The 22,182-nt window shown below is 32.8% G+C and overlaps 2 protein-coding genes across 3 annotated transcripts in view; both read right to left on the bottom strand.

Annotated features, from left to right (window-relative positions):
• The window catches only part of LOC108369243 (uncharacterized), a 16,625-nt gene extending 11,128 nt beyond the window's left edge, over positions 1–5,497 (bottom strand). The window contains exons 1-2 of one of the 2 annotated variants that reach the window (XM_017624320.1): positions 5,288–5,497; positions 5,142–5,254 (exon numbers count right to left, since the gene is read on the bottom strand). In XM_017624320.1, coding sequence (XP_017479809.1) covers positions 5,142–5,254; positions 5,288–5,481 — 307 coding nt within the window. In that variant the 5' untranslated portion in view covers positions 5,482–5,497. Of the gene's footprint in view, positions 1–5,141 lie in introns of both variants that reach the window. The other variant, XM_017624318.1, reaches the window with a different exon arrangement.
• A 9,351-nt stretch (positions 5,498–14,848) lies between these two features.
• On the bottom strand, positions 14,849–21,781 carry LOC108369244 (circadian clock-controlled protein-like). Its single transcript, XM_017624321.1, has 5 exons — positions 21,688–21,781; positions 21,288–21,601; positions 15,418–15,798; positions 15,203–15,349; positions 14,849–15,146 (listed from the first exon to the last, which is right to left on the bottom strand). The coding sequence occupies exons 2-5, from the start codon at positions 21,586–21,588 to the stop codon at positions 14,995–14,997; spliced, it is 981 nt and encodes a 326-aa protein (XP_017479810.1). The 5' UTR covers positions 21,589–21,601; positions 21,688–21,781; the 3' UTR covers positions 14,849–14,994.
• Positions 21,782–22,182: the final 401 nt, after the last annotated feature.

Raw genomic sequence — 22,182 nt, 5'->3', positions numbered from 1 at the left:
TTTTTTTTTTTTGTTGCTGAATGAACCATATTTTTATACAAAATTGGCGCAAAAATATTCGAATAAAAATTGTTGCATATATTGTGAAAAATTTGCTGTGCCTAGTTTCTCTAATATTTATGTATGCTTCTACTGTATATACAGTGACCCAAACAAGTGACCACGTGTTGATTTTTGATTGATTGATAGAAGGTTTAACAAAATCCATATACATAAATAAAAATTTGGAACTGTATACAAAATTTAGGAAAATTTAACAAATTTGCATTAAGGTTTTTAATCTGAATTTTTAGAAATTTTATGATATGCCGTTTTATAGCCCATACAATTTTAGTCTAATTTTACGCGGCGATTTTTAATATATTTTTTTTTATTATTAGGATTTTTGCTGTTTTTTCCACATAATCATGAATTTCTTATGAAATGAAATGCGGGAGACCGTTCTCAACAAAATCTGAAAAAAATCAAGGCCAGTTTTTGTGTATTGCACTTGTTATATTAAAAAAAAAAAAAATAAGTAAAAATAAGAATTTTCAAAGTTGGTCAAAATATTGCACTCCTATTATTTTGTGAATAAATGTACTTACATACAAACTTGCATAACGGATTATTAGGTAGGGAATATTAAAAAGGAACTCAGGGTAAAACCTTTCATAGTAGTAAACGAAATATTACTCAGGTACCTGAATAACGATTGCTGTTGAGCAGCAGAAAATGGCCGGACTTGGGCATATCAAACTTGAAACCGGTCATCTCTTTTCTGCACACAAAGCATAGGTTAGGTATGAAAGCGACAAGGTTATAATTGCATACAAGCTCAAACTTGTACCAAATGTGTCACTTAAACAAAATACGAACTCGAAAAGCTGCCGAATAACAAACGCAACAACTTTTGATCATGAAAGTTCGTACAAATGTTTTTAATTTATTAGTTAGTTGAAAATTTATCCCCTCAGTTTTAGGAATTTAAATATACTATAGCATAAGGAGCTAATTGATTATTTTCGTAGCTCTTCCTCCGTCCTCCACCGACGCGGCATTCAATTTTACCTCGATTTTTACACCTTTAAGCCTAGAAATATCAAGGACGTCTAAAAAAAGAAACACAATTTAATTTTGGTCATGTCTTAACATGTATATAAGAATGAAATACCATTTTTGTCGCATATTAACAAAACAATAGGTGTTTACGCGCCACAACAACCGTTACCTGCCTTTTCTTTGTAATGCTGTCACAAAATGTCAATTCAAGGGCGGCAAAGGGTATTTATGACTTGTTTTTTTATCTTAAAATACTCATTTGTAAGTTGGCGAGATATTGCATATGTAACTAGTATTTTTGATGCTAATCTTGTTTTTCGCACACGCTAATATTCTCGGCGGGTTTGTTATTATCGTTTACTATGCTGTTCAAAACAATAAAATGTGATGTTTTTCAAGTGGCTAAGTTTCGTTACATCCGATTTACCTGCCGCGCTGTTTACGCTTCGTTCATTGGTCATTTTCCTTAGAGCGGTGCAAACAACCACTAAACCAGCCTTAAATCGTTAATCACCAATGCTACCTACATACTTATTTTGCACGCAGCATTAGGATATTCTGAAAACAACAGGATCTGCTTAAATGCCTGGCAATGTCGCTACAAAAATCAGTGCTAATACGGTTAACGAGCTGTCATGAGTTAGATGCCGAAGATCGCAGTGGTTCTTTTAATTTGCTGCTTTAATTAATCGCTAGCGATAATGCCGAACAACGGAAAAGAATCATCGATCGATACATCAGCGCTGAAAATTATAGCGGAAGAAACCGAAGCAGAAATTGTATACCTTCATAAAAAGTTTGATAAAGGCCGTCGCGATTCAGTTACTTACAGTAGTGGTACGCGTACGCCATCGCCAGACAATTTTGAAACAGTTACTTGTTTAAGTAACAATGGCGCCAATATACCACCATCCCCTACAGAATGTGCAGCAACCGTTGCCAAACCAATCGTGAAGTGGAACAGTGGAGGCAATTCAGCAGCAAAGGAAAATATTTTCATTACAATTAGTGATGATTCGGATTCATCGAATGACTCGATTACGACTACGATTTCCACAACTATTGAAGTAGAAGAGCAACCTTTTCGTAGTATTAAGCGCCGATTGAGATGTCAATCTACGTCATCGCGTTTTGCGAAAATTATGAGATATCTTACCTCGAAAGAGTCGGACTTTTAAATGAATTAATAATACTAATATAGTGACGCATCGCACAATGTTCTAGTGTTTGGCCGAGTTTCTCCTCCGATTTGTGGCGTGTGCCTTGATGTTGTCGTACAAAAGGGAGGCACCTGCAGTTCTACGTCGATTTATATGAAAAGCTGTTTTTCATGGCCTGTCGAGGAGCGACCGCTATTAGAAAAAACATTTTTGTTTTATTTTTTTTATGTTGGTCGGAAATTGGGCTTCAATCCAGGCTCTGCGGAATGGTAGCGCGCACTGCTAACCATTAATGACATTAATAACATAATATTATTAAAATATCAAAGTTTTTATCGAATTTTTTATACGGAAAAATATATGCGTAAATTTTAAATTTGTCAGTAAAAAAAAAAAAAATTTGGCACCGATACAGAATTGAGCTATTAAGCTTTCCCTTTTGGTCGCGGCGGTTTTTTCCTGAGTCATCTACATACGCTTAAGGCGCTAAGATAAATCTAGACTAGTCACGAACGAATCGGTTGCAGGTAACAATATCAACGTAAATAAGGTTAATTGACTTTATTTCCCACCCTGCTGCGAAATAAAGTCAAATGACATTATTACCTTTTCAAAAGTGAAATAAAGTCAACAAATATTTGGAAATAAGGTCATTGAAAAAAAATAAAATAAAAAAATTTCCTCGAATACGTGTTAGCTTATTTCATGTATAGAACCCATAAAAAAAATTTGAAGCCAATCGAAGGTGTGTCACCAAATTTCGTGTGCGATATGAAAAATAATGTATCCTATAGAAAAGGAATTTTCTTACACTACTGTATTCATGTCTCCGCCAGCAATTTGTGGCGACATCATTTAAAAGCAGCCAAGGAGAACGCACCAGGGTGGGAAATAAAGTCAATTGACCTTGTTTCCGTGGATCTTATTACCTGTCACCGAACAAATCATATCCCGCGGGGAAAACATTTTAAACTACTATCGATTTTTTACGAACGCACTGAGTAGAAGCTCTCTTCAGTCGCTTATCTAGATCAGTACCAGATAGAGGAGAGAGCTTTTACCCCTTGCATATCAATAAAAAATGTATAAAAAGCCTGAAAGGCTTTGCACACTGGGAAGGCGAAAACCATCACCATTTTAGAGACATTTTTCGGCTATAGTTTGAGCTTTGAATACCATAAAGGTTGCTGTGGCAGATCCCGCACGGGGCTATTCAATTAGACATGACACACGTTCTTTGAACGGTAACTGACGATACTCTGTGTTAGAACTAACTGAATAACATACAGTTTGGAGTAAAAAAGTTTCTACAACTCTAAAAAATTTTAAAGTTTTTATTAAAAAAAATTAAATTAATATTACTTTAATTTCTGTTTGACTATTTATACAACAGCTTTCTTGATTGGGTGAAAAACAGTTTTGTAGAATTTCCTTTGAATTCTTTAAAAAAAGTGGCATGTAACTCCGTTGTTTTTGGTACTAACACATTAACATTTTTATTGAAGGTGTATTTTAATACATCCTACCAAAATCTGTTAAAAGCGCAGTTTCGGAAAAAGTGTTGGTTAGGGCCTTTATGAATTAAGGTACATACATGGTACATATGCAGCCGCAGATTTTTTTTTTTCACGTAAAATCCTAATAACTAGCTTCTTTTAGTATCCATCTTCACGTTAATATTGTGAAATTTTTATTCTATCCATGTTTAGTTCTTTATCGATATAACTGAATGAAATAACGAGACTAGCATCTTGCACCTTTGAAGAAGAACAACAACAATGACGAGGTTCATTTGGCATTGAAATTCCAATTTTGATTTTGGCATTCATTTAAGCGCTCGTCACCATAAATCCCATTTATCTCTTTTCGATAATAAAATACCTAAATAAGACGAGCGCCAATTTTCAAGACACTATACCTTTTCACAGAGTGAACACAACCCAAAATTTTTTATATGTTAGAAGACACAAGTTCACTGCAGGTTTTTGAAGCCAATTGCAGCAAAACATTCGTCAGCCTTTGAAAAATAATCAAGCTTTTCTAACAGCGGTCGCCGCCCCTCCGCAGGCAATGGCAAACCTCCGCGTGCATTTCTGCCAATGAGAAAGCTTCTCATCAAAATCCATTTACTGTTCAAAGGTGGCATAAAACTGTAGGTACCTCCATTCATGTAAAACATCAAGACTCACGCCACAAAGGAGGCGAAGGTCTGCCAAACACTTAGCAAAGATGTAAGCGATGAAAATATGTCGGCGGTACGAAGGCCGAATAAATTATAGATTTTCCATTTAAAATGTATGCCGGCATCATTACAGTTATGTATTTATTAACTACATTAAATTTTTATGTTCGCCACTTCATTGAGTTTTGATATATTTTAATCTACTTATACAACAATGAATTTACTTAATTTACTTCCTTTTAAACAAAATTAGGCACTTCCTACAACAACAAATGCAGTATTACTTTTAATACCCAATTTAATATGGCTACATATTTCACACACAAAAAAAAACTTAACTATTAGTTACACCTTTCTCGCGTTAAAATAATGCCAACAAAATGAAGTAAACAAAAGACTTAAGCAACGAACGCGCTTTGCCAATTTTGCCTACAAAGTCGCTGTCATCGAAGCATTTAAGTTTGTATGTATGTACCTAACAATACGCAATGATTTTTCACATTTCGATTTTCAAGTTCTTTCGCGTAAATAAAAATTGCATAAACTCGGTGTGGCATAATGCGGCAACTATTTGCTCGTGTATTTAGAAATAAAATCGCTAAAACGCAGAAACAAGAAAATTTGCCGAAAAGGCTCACTTCAACAACTTTGTAATGCACACGCACATGCAAACATACACGCTCGCACACAACATATTTTTTTAAAAACACGTTCGTTTTTTTTTTTTTTTTTGCACAAAATAATCTGTATTCACTCACTTGGACTAAATTCCACGCCATCGCTAATGCCGACTTTATCGTAGGCCAGCACGCCAACGCTGGGCTTTTGGGGCGCAGCTTGAGGAACTGGTAGCGATGGTGATGGTGCTGGCCCTGCTGCTGCTGCTGCTGCTGCTGCTGCTGCAGCTGCATTTTGTGGTGTTGTTGGTGCTGGCGCTGCTGCTAAGGTGGCTGCTAATGCCGATGGCAGCACGGCGACTGTTGTGTATTCCTCTAAATTGTCCGATACTGCTCTAGCTTTGGTTGTTGTTGTAGCAGCGGTTGCACTTCCGAGTGTTGCCGCAATGGCGGCAAGATAGAAAAAATAACATTTATGCATTGCAATTGGCGGTTTTGGTTGGGAAAATTTGGAAGTTCTTAAATTCTAGTTTGGTTATATAAAAAAAAAAATAATTTGCTTTTTTTTATTTAATAAAAAAAAAATATAGAGTTCATAAAATTTAAAACTTTCAATTTGCGAATTTTGGATTGAACAAAGAATAGTAGTATTAATTGCTTTAACTTTTTGCTAATTTTCATTTGTTTTCACGTTCACACAAAATTTTTTAAATTTTATTTGATTTTTTTTTTTTTTTTAAATTTTATAACTACTTATAGCGCGAAAATAATCGAATATCGAGCTCTTGATGACCGAAAAATCGTGACAATTTGCTATTTATTTATTCCAACACCAACACACTAAACTAGTTTTTTTGATTTACATTTAATTTTTATTTATTGCAATTGTTTTTATTTAATTTTTTTTCTATTTTCCCGACCAAGTTGCGAACGCGTCGCTTGCAAATCTCGAAATGAGCTGCAAGTACGTTTATTTATAGTTTTTATATCAAAATCCAAAAAACAAACGACAAGCGTTTTTTTGTTATTTTGCTCAACTGCGACAACAACACACCACAAAAAATAAATAACTACAACTACAAAATAAGCTACTATAAAAACAGTAACAATCGTAGATAGCGTCAACTGCAAAATTCAGTTGACTAAAATACAAAAAAAAAAAAAACAATAAAAATAAAATAGCAAAAGCATTGAAAGCTCAAAATTCAAACATTTGAAGTACTCTGCAACGGTGGTAGCAGCGTCTGCCTTCATAGCGCATATTGAGCAACCATGCTGCACAACAACAACGACAATAGTGACGCAGCAAATGAGCAACGCTGAGCGGCCGATTTGAGGAAGCTTTGCGAGCTGGTAACTATAAGCTTTTTCTGTGCTTACATAGCTGGCTAGCTGCCAGCAGTAGTAAGTGTTTTTGTTATAATTTTTAATGCTATGCTGCAATTTTAGTGTTGTTGCTGTTGTCGTTTGAACTGCATTCTGGCCTAGTGTTGCATTTGGCAGTTAATATTTATACCCTGGACAACTGTTCTACTCGGGTATTAAGGCATATTGTTTAAGGCTTTTGTTTAACTTGCTATGCACGTATGTATGTATGTTTGTTTGAGTCAAATGGGCCGTTTATTTTGAAAGTGGCATAAGTCACTTCGTACCTTTTGTGCTTAAATTACCGGCTACTTGTAAGCGAATGCATCTGTAAATCGGTCTATCGTCATAAACTAACGGCAAAGCCTTCCACCTTTGGTTGATGAAGTTGAGCGAATAACCGACGCGTTCAGATATATACAAGTAACCGGTCATTTAAGCGCAAGAGCTGTGAAGTGAGTTATGCCACTTTCCAAATAAACGGCTCAAATCTTGCAACAGTTTACAACCAACTAGAGACTTGAAACTTCAAACTTAACTCAGAAATCTATGAAACTGCAAAATGAGAGATGAGTTTATCCGACAGGTGGCGCAGAAGTCGAGATATTTGAAATCCCCATTTTTATAGTCCCATTTGGTTCAAAAATGGTTTGGCTGATGAAACCGGCAGTAAGAGAAATATAGTGAAATACATGAAAATAAAAATTTAACATAATTTCTTGGTAATTGAAAAACTGTACGTCTTTTTTTTCTACTTTCTGAACATAAATTTTTTGTTTTTTAAAACGTCATTTAATTTTCCTGATGACAACTGACAGACAACTACGTTTTCAAAGTTGAGTTGAGTTGTGTCCCACAGTACCAATTTACAACTTACAACTCAACTATCTTCAAAGCTTTGAATCATCATAGGGGCTAAAAAAAAGATAGAACTGAAATGTTATGTTATGTTATGCAATGCTATCTTATCTTAAGTTAAGTTGTGTTATGTTATGTTATGTTGTGTTATGTTATGTTATGTTGCTCAACGCATTTCACCTCAACTAACCTCTTAGTTCACCTTAACTAACATCATTTCATTTCAACTCAATTAATCTCACCTTAACTCACCTTATCTCACCTCACACCGCACTGAACTCGCTTCAATTCACTTTACTTTAACACAACTCAACTCCCCTTAACTCATTACAACTCGCCTTAATTTTAGTGGTAGAGTTTCAACCACTGGGCGAACACTAGTTTTTTTTTCAAAAAGTTAATTTTTCATTACAATTTTTATATTGCCTAAAAATTCATGGTTAGTTTTAAAGTAACCCACAATTTGTGTCTAGTTTCTAAATGAGCGAAAATTCATTTCCATTTTTTACTATGGCAGCAACTCTAAAAGTTTTTAAAGTATTCTACAGCGTGTAAAGTTCCACTCATTTCATCGTGAGAGAACTCTTCTGTGCTGCTTTGGTTATAAACTGATTTTTTATTCTCAACACATGCAACTGTAATTTATGTGACAGTTTATGTATGCATGTATATACTTAAATGTATTTTGTATGCATAAATGTAAATGTAAACTTCTTCATAGCATATGAGGAATCAGTAAATGAACATTTCTTGCGGGAGAGAAGCGCTGTTAAAAAAATTGGGTATGTTATGGTTGTTACGCCGACCAGAGATTGAATCTGGGTGCTACCGAATGTTACATAGTACACACCACAAACCACTCGTTAACGGTGACCGCCATATTTGTCTTTAAATTTGGTTATATATCTACATACATATATATATTTATTTACTGACATAAAAAACAAAAGAAAAATCTTTTTTTCTAATATCGGTCGCCCTTCGGCTTGGCAACGGCAAGCCTCTTGAGTGAATTCTGCCATAAAAAACAGCTTCTCATAAAAATACTATTATATAAATATATATTTTGATTCGCTGTAAAATTGTTTAATGAAGGTCGTGCCAATTGTTAACTAAAACTGTGCGCATTTCCTAAACCGCTGGGTTTTTTTTTGCAATACTTTTCAGCAATCGTTTTACTAATTGCAGTTGCTAATCCATAGATTGGCACAATGAACTATGCCAATTAAAACGATATTCAAAAAGCGTGCAGGCTTTTAAACGGCTTTCGCTAAAGAGTATGTATTGATTTCTGCGCTTAACTCTAATGGCACTGCTTTTTAAGTAGTAACGCACTTTATTTTGAAATGCTGGTCAAGCTAAGTTGTATTTAATTCAAATTATTTATAAATTAAATTGCAACAATTTTTAGAGACAAAATAGCTGCAAGAACGAAAAAGCAGTAATTTTCTTATTTATTGTTTATTTAAAACGTCCACATAGTTAGTTAGTGCGGTGGAAAAAATTTATAGTTATCTTTGAACTTTGCTTTTTATGCTAAGCCATGCAAAACCTGAGTTTAAACTTTTCTACAAAAACAGTTGAGAGGGTTCAAGAGACAAATCAATGTTTTAAAAATTAATAGTTATTTTAACTACCTACATATGTACATACATTAAGATGGTCCAAAAATGCATGTGACAAAGTAAAGTCGGAATTTTAATGCTCTCACCGCCTAGGATTGTTCTATACCCAAATCAAAAAAAAAATATTTAGAGGTCGCTTAAAACGCACAAAGTTGTCCATGTATTTTATATGGAAAAAAACAAGTTTTCAAAGAAATCATATTCTTCAACATCAACATTTCTCTATCGAAAAATTTTGTTTCTCTTCAGAAGACTGCCAATTATCTATTTTACCTCTAAATTTTTTTGGATTTCAAAATAAAAAAACAGGGGTATACCTTTTCCAAATAGAACGATTCTAGGGGGTTAGAGCAATAAAATTCCGCCTTTACCTCTTTACCTTTTTTTTTGGACTACCCTTATGTACATAAATATTCATATAGGCAGTGAATAGTGGAGTAAAGTTCATTCAGCGCTTTATGATGGCATGCTAGTTATGTAGCAAGATTTTTGTTTTTGGTGGCTCGTGCGCACATGCAAAGTATTCATTGAAGCATGCTAACTGAAAATTGTTTTTTTTTTTTTTTCTTTAGCAAGAGTAGTAAAGAATTTTTAAATAATATTTTATTAGGTTTTCGCACACAATTTTTTTTACCAATACAAAAAAAAAAACAATAATTGGTAATGTTTTTAAATTTTGTCCATATTATATAGTTCTTTAATGGCCTTAGAACAGAACAATGTCCAAAGTGTTGAATTCCGATGTGTTGAGTCTAAATAATTGAAATATTCATTGTTTATTATTGAATAGTGCGGAGACCGCTGTAGACCAGTCGTTAGAGATGCGAGGTGATTCAAAGTGGTTATTCTTATATTAAGCTATTGTTATTTTTTCATGCAAACGCTTCTGATAAAAATCCATCTGAGGTTCGGCTGCGGCGTAAAGCTGTAGGTTCTTTTATTTGTCTATCATCAAAACGCCAACCACGGATTATGAGCTGGTTCAAACAAAGAATGTTCAGCCATCCAACTGACATCTGATCACCAAAACGAACATTGATTTTGGATTTTGTTGTAAGGCCGTGGTTTTGCAACAATTTCGATTGGCAATCACCGTGCAATTGTTGTTGTGCACAACACCAAGTGAGAGAATTTTCGCAAATTTTCTGTATGAAGCAAACAGCTTCTTTCAGGGTGGCAATACGCTATTTTCCGAAAAAGTATTAGTGTTAAATATTAAAAAATATTTTTATGTTAGTATTATAAAATAAATACTACCTACATAAAGTATTATTATAAAAATTAAATTAAAAAAAAAGAAAAGCTATTAAGTTGGTCTTCCATTTTTCATTTGCCGACATAAATTTCGATGCATTTTTAGTTGCACTTTTACTTTAGTGCTGCCATTGTGTGCGAAATCGTATGAGATGAAAAAGGCATTTCTTTGTCAATCGTCACACAGAGCCTAACCACTTCTCACCAATCACCGAAATTTTTCTCTTCTATTTACCAGTCAAAATTGGTGGCATAACCACAGCCAAACAGTTTAAGACAGCACTTTTATGGGTAGATTAACTTCTGCGGGATAAGATAGCTATGCATTACGAAGGTAACAGTTCACATTGAACTTGCTAGCACCAAATCATAGAATCAGTGTTTTTGTAGGACATGGGGAGAGTAGTTTTCCTTCTTGTCATCAACAAACGTCTTAGAGTCAATAAAAGATCTAATTGAAGTAATATTTCTCGTTTCTGCCGTATACTACTGGTAAAAACACTCAGGAGGACCCTGGGCCACACTGGAGCAGTGAAACGTTACATATCTAGTTTATCTCTTAACGAATATACATATGTACACACATACATCTACTTTTGCTTAAGGTTACATATTTTGTCATTTTTCTATCTAGATCGCTCCCTCTACCTTGTTCGTTCTAATTACATTAATGTTATCCTGTTTTCCTTTATCTTTGGGTTTATCTTTATACTCTATCAAAACCAAAAAAAATATCAATAACAATATCGATAAAAATATCGATAACAAAATCGATAAAAAATCTATAAAAAATATCGATCAAAAAATTGATAAAACATCTATAAAAACCGATAAAAATTTCGATATAATCGATAAAAAATTCGATTGGAATATCGTTAGCAAAATCGATAACAAAATCGTTAGCAAAATCGATAAGTTAAAAATATCGACTAAAAAATATCGATAACAAAATCGGAAAAAATATCGATAACAAAATCGATGAAAACATCGATAACAAAATCGATAAAAAATTTTATAACAAAATCGATAAAAATATCGAGAACAAATTTCGGAAAAAATATCGTTAGCAAAATCGATAACAATAGCGATAAAAAATCGATAACAAAATCGCTAAAAATATCGATAACAAAACCAATAACATAATCGATTAAAAATATCGATACCAAAATCGATATCAAAATCTATGCAAATTTTGATAACAAAAAAATTTACCGATAAAAATGTCGGTTATTATATCGATAAGTTCCGAAAATATCGATATCCAAAGCGATAACAATATCGATAAATGTATCGATAACAAAATCGATCAAAAAATATCGATAACAAAATCTATAAAAATATCGATAACAAAACCGATGAAAATATCGATTATTATACCGAAATAGTTCCCAGATTGAGTCTGTGTCTCTATCTATATCCTTTTCTCTAGAATTACCATTATTTTAATCTTTCTTCCTCTTTACTTTTATCGATACCCCCATTCTCATATTTTTCTTTATATTTATCTCTGTTTTTACTTTTATGTTTATCTTTTTTTTTCTACATATTCCCCTTCACCTTTGCCCTTATATAAGTAAAGTGTTTAAATTTACCTTGATCTTAATTTTTGCGTTTATCTTTACGCATCTTTGGTTTTATTTTCAGCTTTGCCTTTATCATTTTCTTTATCCATGTGCGTACTCACCCTTATTTTCATTCTTGTATTGGTCTTTCTCTTAGTGCTTTCTTTAAACTTTTATTTGCAAGTTTTTGGTAAATTAATACCATGTTCACACACTCAAGAAGCAGTTGTTTACGTCCCAACCGTTTCCGTATGCAACTTCGGTTGCACCATTTTGTGTACAAAAAGAAGTTTCACTTCAAACAAAATATTTCTAAAAGGGATCACAAGTCTACCATGCAAAAAAACCATCGTAAAATTGTAGGACATTCTATTCGTGTGACATATTTTACCATTTTTTCTAAAATGACTACAATTGTTCCAATTCGTAATATTGGCATGCATATTTATGTCTCTCTTTACATTCCATATGTACATATATTGGTATGTAATTATTTAAAAAATACTCACAAATGCAACCATATCAAGGAAATGCTTCTCCATTATGCATTTCATTTACGTGCTCTCGCAAATAAAAGCAAAAGAACCCCTTGCTTGGATTTTATCTCTTTTCAAGGTGAAGCGTGACACTTTTGCTAAGTGATGTATCATTTTAAAATGCATGAGTGGAATCTACATACATATATACATACATACATACAATATATGTAGCTAAGAAAGCATTAAAAACCACGCGGGGTTTGACAAAACGTATATGTCACAACGAAGCGGCAGTGTAAAATAGAAAAAAGGAAGGTCGGAAGCTAGACAGTTGTTATGTACTTAAAACTTGGTACCAAAACTTTTTGGAAGTAATACTGAATTACACAGGGCAACACTTATTTTGATGCGGCAAATGTTAAAGCTGGTTTTGATAGACTTTATTGTGCTGATTACGAATGCGTAAATATAAAGTTTCCATCAGCTCCAGATTTTCAGAAAATGTAGTCAAAAAATCGCGGTTTTGCAATATTTGAGAAGTAGGTAATAGATTCTTCCACTTAGGCTTAAATTAAAGCTGGAACTCTCGACTACTACCCCTGCAAATACCAACCCTGCACCTTCACCTTATGGTCACTTATAGTAATTTATTCAACAATAGCTGAAAATCTTGCTATTGAAAAAAAATTATATCAAAATCGGGGTAGCCCAGGCACTTATACTTACAGAGGAGTTGAGGCAAAAATGTAAGCCAAAATCGCAAAACCTGCTTCACCGGTACGTGAAAAACGATCACAGAGAATTCTGTTTACGAACGGGGAAATTTTTTCTGTGGAAGAGTCGTTGAATAACCAGAACGCCAAGCGTCCGCACTCGTTGCGAGGGCTCAACGTGGCCGCCTCCCAACTCATAGCGCAAAATCGAAACCAAATCGTATTTCGAACTTCGTTTTCACGGCTCATCAATCGATTGGACTATAAATTACTGTTCATTCTAGAAGCCATGGCATGCAATACTCGACCTCCAAGTGTTGAGTCTTTGAAGCGCGTCCTTGTCCGAGCATTGGAAAATATTTCTCATCAGTCGATGTATTGCTAAGCCGAATTCGCCGATGCTGGAAAGCAAATAAAAGCCTTTCGAATACATATGGTGTTCTACAATCTTTAGCCAGCGGCTTCTACAATGAATAGCAAGAAAAAGGTTTGGAAAAAATCCACTTGTTTTAATTTATTGCTTGTACACTCCCGACAAAAAGTATTGGCACAGCTGCTTTTGTACAATATATGCAACAATATTTATTGTAATATTTTTCCCAAAATTTTTTATAAAAATATGGTTAATTCTACAACAAAAAACATAAAAATATAATTTCTAAAGTTTGTGCAAAACTCGCGAATATTCAGCAAACCTTGTTCAAATTTTCAAGTTTTTAATCAGATTTTTTAGAATTTTTTTGAGAATGCATAGTTGTAGCCCAATCCATTTTATTGTAATAATGTTAATTTTTGGCAATTTTTTTCACGCAGTCTCTTCCATACAAAAAAAAAAAACCAAATTGCTTTATATGGAAAAAATGCAAAACACCTTGAACAAAAAAAGTCTCAAAAATCAATGCGATTTTTTACTAACTCTGAACATGCATTTTTTTATACTAGAATTTAATGGGCTACAAAACTCCATACTCAAGGAAATTCGAAAAAATCTGATTAAAAAGTGGAAAATTTATTGAATTGAGTTTTGCACAAAGTTTAGAAATTATATTTTTGTGTTGTTTTGTGGAGAATGAACCGTAGTTTTATAAATAATTAGCGGAAATATATAAATATTTTGGGCTCGAAAAAAACTATCACAACTACAGTTTTTAATCGACATATATGCAATATTTTATGTCGCGCTTTTTGGATGTAGAACTTCGGCATCCGATTTGTTTGTTCTATTTTTGTGTCTTTTCTTCAGCTTAGCTAAGTGTAAATGCATTTGCTTTTATTGTAGCTTTTTAGCAGATCCATTTATGTACGGTACTAAGCTTAAAGCTTAAAAAAAGATTCTCATATGTACACCAATCCCAGCCATAAGTCAATCGTAAATGTGCAGTGTAATAAAACTTTCGCAAATAAATATTTATAGCAATGCATATAAATCGGTTTGCATGTCTGATTGCTAATTAAATTAAAAATAATTTATTATGCAGTCAAAGCACACTAATTCAGACATTAAATGCGGCAGGCTGTTGCAATTGACAGATGTCTGGGAAAAAATGTGGGCATGGAAAAATAATTAGATTGAAAAACCTATTTAAATGAGAGACGACAAATATTTAAATGTAATTATATGCAAATATAAAAGTACTTTGAAACATTGTTATATTTGCATTCATATGTAGGTATATGTATGCATAAATTAAATTATTTGCATTAACTGGTATTTAATATTTAAGTATTTATTTTTATGACTTTGTCTGCTTCTTGCTCAAAATGCATATTTTACTTTAAATTTACCTTTTGTGACAGTCTTAGTACATTTTTATCACTAATTCGGAATTACATTATTTTGTGCAATTTTGTTAAATACGTAAACTTTGAAAGTCCTGAACTAGGTAATATTTTCAATCGAAATTTTGATGATGCAGCAAAAATTGCAATAATTCACAGGTTATCCTTCTTAAACTCGAACTCGGCCCAAAAAAAAAAAAACTAACATAAATATTAACAAATTTTTATTATACAAATGAATACTCACAACAAAACGTACATAAATCGGCTGTTGAAATAAAAGACTTAAGCTACGAACTTGCTTAACTTAATGTGCCGACTGAATTAGCACATACTCGGTTACTGCTGTCTTTTGAAGACTAATCTACAACAAAAACATCATATGGCACAACAGACATTATTTGATTGATTTGCCGCAGCAACATTGGTCCCCAATATTGGCGTGTTTCGGGCAGGAAAACTTGAAATATTTGACGCCAATATTGATTCACAATATTCAACGCCAGTTCATCTGCGAAAATGTTAATTTCATATTAACAAATAATTTAAATACTCTTCACTACATACTCAATGTTGGATCAGGAAATAGGCCACTTGCTGACAGCTTAAAATCCTTTACTTTAGGTTCAGCGTCAAATTTCGTCATGCGCACAAAACGATGACCGTCAGCCTCATAGAAGCCACCCTCGTACAATTGGTCAATATCCACGTCAACTGTGTGAAGAATTTTCAATTGGCGCTAAATAAAGTTATTTTTTTACTTTTCCGCTATACAAACTCACCCAATGACACATTGAATTCGCCCCTTGGTCGCAGCTGTACATTATTCAGCAAAAGCTCGGCCTTATAATTGCCCACAACTCTTATCTCTGGCACATGGGATAGTAGTTTCATCTTAATTTTGCCATCAATCACTTTCAAGTCAAGCGTTTTGATTTCCGTTTTAGAGAAGCCATATGTGAGTCCATTTAGCATGGCAATACGTCCACGTACATTGCCATTTGTGTATTGAAAAGTGGTGCGATTGAGGCGGAAAGGATCGATTACGGGAATATTCAGCGCCTTGTTGCCATTTTTAACGCGGCGTATGGATTCCTCTAAGAGATTTTTCACGCAATTGTTGAATTCTGGACTGCTTTGTTTGCAAACTGGCAGGTCGTCGGCTGAAAGAGTGCAAAAAATGATTAGTGTGAGATTGAAGATTGGAGAAAAGAGGAAGATAAAATTTGCTTTCACAAATTAACCTTGACCCTCTGCTGAAGAGATTAATAGTAGTTTAACACATTTAGAGATTATCCTCATTTTCGAGCTTAATTCCCTATTCTCCAATCAACAATAAAGATTAGCCATAGAAAATTTTGCGCACGTTAATCTGTAATTATGAAATAATCTTAGTTCGAATCGATAACTTTTCGGTGTCCAACCAAGTTTTATCGATTATTTTTACTAAGAAAAATAGAAATGTCAAATGTGAAGGCAAACACAAATAGACGCTTGCAGGGAAAAAAGGGTTGTAAGGGTATTTTCAAAAAAAAAATATTAAGTTACAATATATTTAAATTGCTTTATTTAGCAGAAAAAAATGATCACAGTGGAACAAAAAAGAAATTGAACTTTTCGTTGAGTTGTGCGTAAAACAAGCACAACAAATTTGACAGCTAATAATCTGAGATTTGACTGTGTAATTAACGAACGAGCTTTGATTGAGAATATATTTATATGTTAACATACACTGAGAGAAAAAACGCGTTGTATTTAATATTAAGAAAAATAGTATGAATTCACTGACGTTCTTATTAACCGACTTCCAAAAAAGGAGGAGGTTATCAGTTCGTCGGAACATTTTTTTTTATGTATGTTACCGCATAACTTTGGGCCACGTCAAACCGATTTCGATAATTATTTTTGCATCGGAAAGGTAGTGTCTCAGAGGTGGTCCCATACACTAATCTGGTTTAGATCCGATCATTGGATCATGAAATATATATATATATATATTTTTTTTTAAGTCGATTTTTTTTTTGCTAAAAATGACTTGTTTAATAATCAACATTTGAAAGCACATTTACATGTCTGGCTGTAGCTGAGTGCGCAAAGGTGCTTGCCAAATTTGTTAATTTCCAGAGGGTCAGGGTTCAAATCCCATTGCAGGCAGCATATAAATATTATTATTTTTTATCATAATTATGAAAAAGCATCCTTGAAGTGCAAAACACTTCATTTTTTTCTCTCAGTGTACTTTAAATATGCTTTAAACTAAAAGCCACATAACAGTTTGCAAACAGGAAATCAAATCCTAGTAACAATACCACATTCAGTAGACATCGATAAATACATCGAGTTTTCTATCGATAAGTCATATATGTTATTATAACACAAAAATCTAAGGAGTAACACTATAATAAAAACGTAATTTTGACTTATTTGAGAAAATGGCACAGATATACATACATACATCAAACTTTTTAATCAGAATTTTTAGAAAAATTTTCGGGTATGCAGTTTTGATGCAAATAAAGTGCAATTTCTTTTGTCGAGAGTGTTGCGCATTTTCTTCCATATAAAAATAGATGTTGTTCATATGTAAAAAAATCTCAAAAATCAACGGCAGTTTTTAGTTATTTGAAACTTGCACTTTATCGGACTATCTAAAATTGAGTGGACAAAAAAAACTGCATACCCTAAAAAATTCGTATTTAAAAATTTGAAATCTTGATGACAGTTTATTGAAGTTTGATTAATTTTTTCTGAAATTTGTCCAAGCTTTGAAACTTTTACTATGGCGGTTTCTGTTATAAATTTAATTATAATTAAAATTAAAATTATTAAAAATAAACAAATAAACATAAGTTACAAACAATATAATTTTAAATTTTGGTGCTAAATCTTTGACCATAGCTGTATAAGCGCATTTTAGCAAAAATAAAAGCATTGCAAGGCAATCAAAATATATTTTATTTAGTAATTAATTATTGAACTAATTTTTGAGCAAAAATACGGCTAGCAATTTTACTATTTCACAATTTGCAAATAAACAAGCAAGCAAGTTATGTAGTGTAATTTAATTACCAGCGTTTATGTTGTAGCTTGCCGTGTCGTATGAGTAACTTTTTCGCGCTTGACACAACCACATTTCATTTATGCTTCATTTCCTGTTTCACGTTATTACGCACGACCATTAGATTTCAATAACATTTTCGGTACAAACAAAAGCTGCAAACTTCGTGGTAAATTTACCAGCAAAAAATATTGAATTAAAAAAAAAAAAAATTGTTGAATAGAATTTAAAAAAAAATTGACATGTATTTACTTAATTGTTTCAACAACGCTTGAAAAACACAATGATGGATCAAATTATTGCATAATTATTACATTGGCACACATACGCATATACCTACTATGAAAATATTCATTAATATCAAACGCAATAATATTTCTTTTTTTTTTCAATTTTTAGCGCGAAAATTCTTTCGCGTATTTTGTAATTTTTCTTTATTCATGCGATACATTTGTAAATAGGTATATATTTACAACGACTTATGTATCTCGCAACACAGCCAACCGCGCACGTGTGCTATACATAAGCATTGATGTACGAGTATGTATGTATACGTACAATATTACATACATATGTATGTATACATCTAACGCTATAATAACAGCACCAGCTGTGACGCTTATTATAGCCACTCAGCAGCCATTCAAGTGAAGGTCGGCTGCTTCGAAGGCAGCATTTCAAGCGCACAATATGACCTTTGATATGCGCTGATTACGTGCTTACAAATTTACAATTATCCATTCTAAGATCAGTTTTTTTACGAATATGAATTTATTAGTTTGACGCAGCAAAATTTTGTCTAGGCCTTTTAATTTTGCGCAAGTGAATAGCTTAAGTACATACTCGCGTAATGTATCTACATATGTATGTACATACATGTACGTTCATACCCTGTTGGGAGTAGCTAACTTTTGGCCCATAATTACGGGTAACTTTTAATTGGTTTCAAATTCATGCATGGCTCAACCCAAGAAATAACTATATTTGTTTTCAAAAGAAAAAACCTATTATTAATGAAAGATTATTATTCTTCTTCTTATTCGCCATTGCTCATTTTCTTTTAAATTGAAGCCGCTATATTCTTTTTAGAAATTAAAAAAGTTTTTTTTTTTTTTACTTAAAAGAATATTTCAAAAATTATTTAAAAATATATATTTTGGGCATAGTTTTATAGCTTTCTATTATAAAATCACATAACGCTGTTTGCAAGTGGACTACTCATATAATATTTCATATAACACTGCAGCTAGTGGCAAATTTTTTTGCGCTAAGGTAATTTATTATTAACAGCTCTTATAATACGAGGAATCAAGTAAATTTATGTTGCGTGTTATTATTTTGTAATTAATAAAAAAATTCCTTAAAAAAATATTAAAATTTCGAAGACAATAATTTGTTGAGGTGACAGTGCTACTTGAGTACGAACAGTATAAACGTCATAAGCACAGTTTATGGCAAAAAAATTTAAACTACCTTCATTTTTTTTTTTTTGTATCATGCAATTATTTTTTCTTTACGTGTTGAGCCCTTTGGTGGAAGTTTTAAGAAAAATATCAGTACACAAAAGGATTCGTCATGCCAAAAAAAAAACCCCCCTTATAGCATGTTTATATACAAAATTTAAGCTCTTCTTTACGACGCTACATACAGCAAATGGCAAACTCCAAATTGACTTTAAACTCATTGTTGCTTCGGCAAATTCGCTTAGAATTGTACGTAGAATCCTTCTGTACTATACGCTAAAAGAAGTATGAAATCCGGCAGTACTAAAAATACTCTATTAACTGGCACACTACTAGTCAACTTATAAATAACCGGTTTGTAGTTAGTTGAAAACAAACTGACTTATTTCCTTGAAAATGTATTCAGTTAAAAGTACCGTAAAGTAGTCGGGGTATAGTCACCCCTTGTTACAGAATAGTGAACTGATAGCAGCACATTTATAGTTGGTTTAGTTCCCTACAGGGTACATTTAGTGAATATAAGTTCGTATATACATACTAACATACATATGAACATTCGGTTAGATATGTACACATATAAGAATTGTAGTGTGGAACTTACAACTTTAATTGATCTGAGCCGGGTGTTTGGCCAATTTTCGAAGCGCTCTTGAAGGACAAAAGTTTACTTTAGTTTAAGATCTAACAATTTAATAAACCGCAACGTAACAACAGCAGCTTTCATTTCAAAGCTTTTAAGGGCAAAAATCTTTCTTAGGTTTGGCAACATAGGCCAACAATTTTCTAATTTATTTACCATGTACCAGCACTTATAATATGTACTCGTATTTTATAAATAAGAAAGTATTCGAATGTGTATTAAAATAATTAAAAAATTATCGAATATGTTAAAAATTTAATAAATGTAAATAAAATGGTCGAGTAAAGTAGCATAAAATCTCAATTAAATATAGTCAAATAATTGAACCCAATTTTATGGAATCGGTAATCATTGCGGGTCCTGCTGAAATTTTTTAATTCATTTTTAACCCTAACATGCTTTTTCAAAAATTAAAAAACCTATAAATAAGGGGTACAAGGTGAGAGATGAAATATTTTTTCCCTCTGGCGTCGGGTGTTAAAGTAAAAGGTACATAATTACGGTAAAAAATACATGAAAAAAGTTTAAAATGTCAAGCTCTAACCCCCTAGGAATTTTCTAAATGAAAAAAAAACAATACCCGTATCTTTTTGTTAAAAAAAAACCCTAAAAATGCAATGTGGGGACTCATGAAAAATCGTTACTATCAAAAATGGTAAATATTGGGTATTATTATTATTAGAAGCCTCCTGCAGAGAAACGGAGATTTCCGAACGAAAGATATTGATGTCCAAGAATTCTATACCATTTCTACGAAAAAGTGTTTTTTCCCCATATAAGATACATGGAAAACTTCATGGGCTTTGAAGCAGTTGTTAATATCTGTTTTTAACAAAAAATTGGGAGTATTCTCTCCATTCCATTTCACTTAAAAAAATTCTAGGGGATGAGAGCTTAATGTGTTCAACTTTTATTTACATACATTTGAGAAAAAATTTTCTAACTTCTACAATTTTTATCCGATTTTATTGATTGAGATAACAATTTATTCCAAAATCAAAGTAATTTTAGATAAATACTACATATTGGGCAACTTTCATAAAAATTAAATTATACGCCATGAACACTCCCAACAATCTAAGTGTGCCGATAGATTGTTATACAACATTTTAAAGGCTTATATGGTAAATCCTCTTTTCATAATATATGTTTGAGGAAAAATAATCAAATAGTCAAGCTTTTAATAGATAAGTGCATCAAGAACAAAAAAAACATTTTTTTTAATAAAGGAACTATACGGGACCTGTTTTCATGTTGTACTCGACCATACCTACAATCTACACTAGGCTTTTTTTCGGGTGTATTTCGAGATTTTTTTTTTTTTTTTGTAGCACCGTGTTTTATTTGTAAACTTATTCATTGGGTGCGTGATTCGTAATGCTTACTTCTTAGCTTATGTTCCAATAATTGCCGCTTCTTTTCTCAACCAATCAATACAGCATATGGCTTAACCTCGATATTGTATTAACTTTGACACAAAAGCTTTATTACCTGTAAAATATTTCTTCGACTGCGACGGGTCCTCAGCAGCACTGGTACTCTTAGCACTGGCCACCTCAACACTCGTTGTTCTCTTGCTGGCGGGATCTGAAGTGACAGGAGCGCTACTAGTGGTAGTAGTAATAGTAGAAGTTGCAGTGCTTAACCCTTTAGCAGCATTTGTGGCCGTTGCTGCATCTGTGGTTGTTGATGACGATTCTGTTGCTGCTGTAGATGATTCCTCTTGAGCAGCCACAGAGCACAAAAACAATGCCAAAATGTATGTGCAACGCAGGATTTCTTTCACTTGCATTTTAAGTGAATTTCTTCAAAAAAAAAAAAAAAAACAATATTTTTAAAATGGTTTTCACCACACGCTGGCACTATTTGGCTTATGATACTCTACGCGCACCTGCTTCACAGTTTTTGTTTTCAAATTTCCAATTCTTAGTTTACTATATGTTTTTTCGAAAGCACTTTAACACGACTGCAACTGACCGGCTTCTGAGTTTAGATGCATTCGTGTAGCTGGTTTTATGACACATTCCTATGCAACGAAATTGCTTCGCATATAATTTCATGTAATTTTATTTACAACCAAGCAAACTAACCGGCTTACTATGGTAAAAAATATTGACTATACCTGCACATCTACATACATACATTGTACACTTACATATGTATGTACATAAATATGTAGTACAAGTTCAAATATATGCATTTATAAGCACGATGTCATAAACAATTAGACGTAATATGCCGGCCGTTCCAGCGCTTAGTTTTTCTATGCGCAAATAAGGCAAATGCATCTATATTTAATAGCAATTATACATATATACATACATATTCATAACCCATAAAGCGCATATTTTATCGATACAAATGTTATACTTAAAGCAGAAAGTAG

This window comes from Rhagoletis zephyria, unplaced genomic scaffold (genome assembly GCF_001687245.7).
Source record: "Rhagoletis zephyria isolate East Lansing unplaced genomic scaffold, Rhagoletis_zephyria_1.1 Rzeph_scaffold_03567, whole genome shotgun sequence".
Lineage (NCBI taxonomy): Eukaryota > Metazoa > Arthropoda > Insecta > Diptera > Tephritidae > Rhagoletis > Rhagoletis zephyria.
Note: the sequence above shows the minus strand (reverse complement) of the source record. Positions and strands in the feature narration are given on the sequence as shown.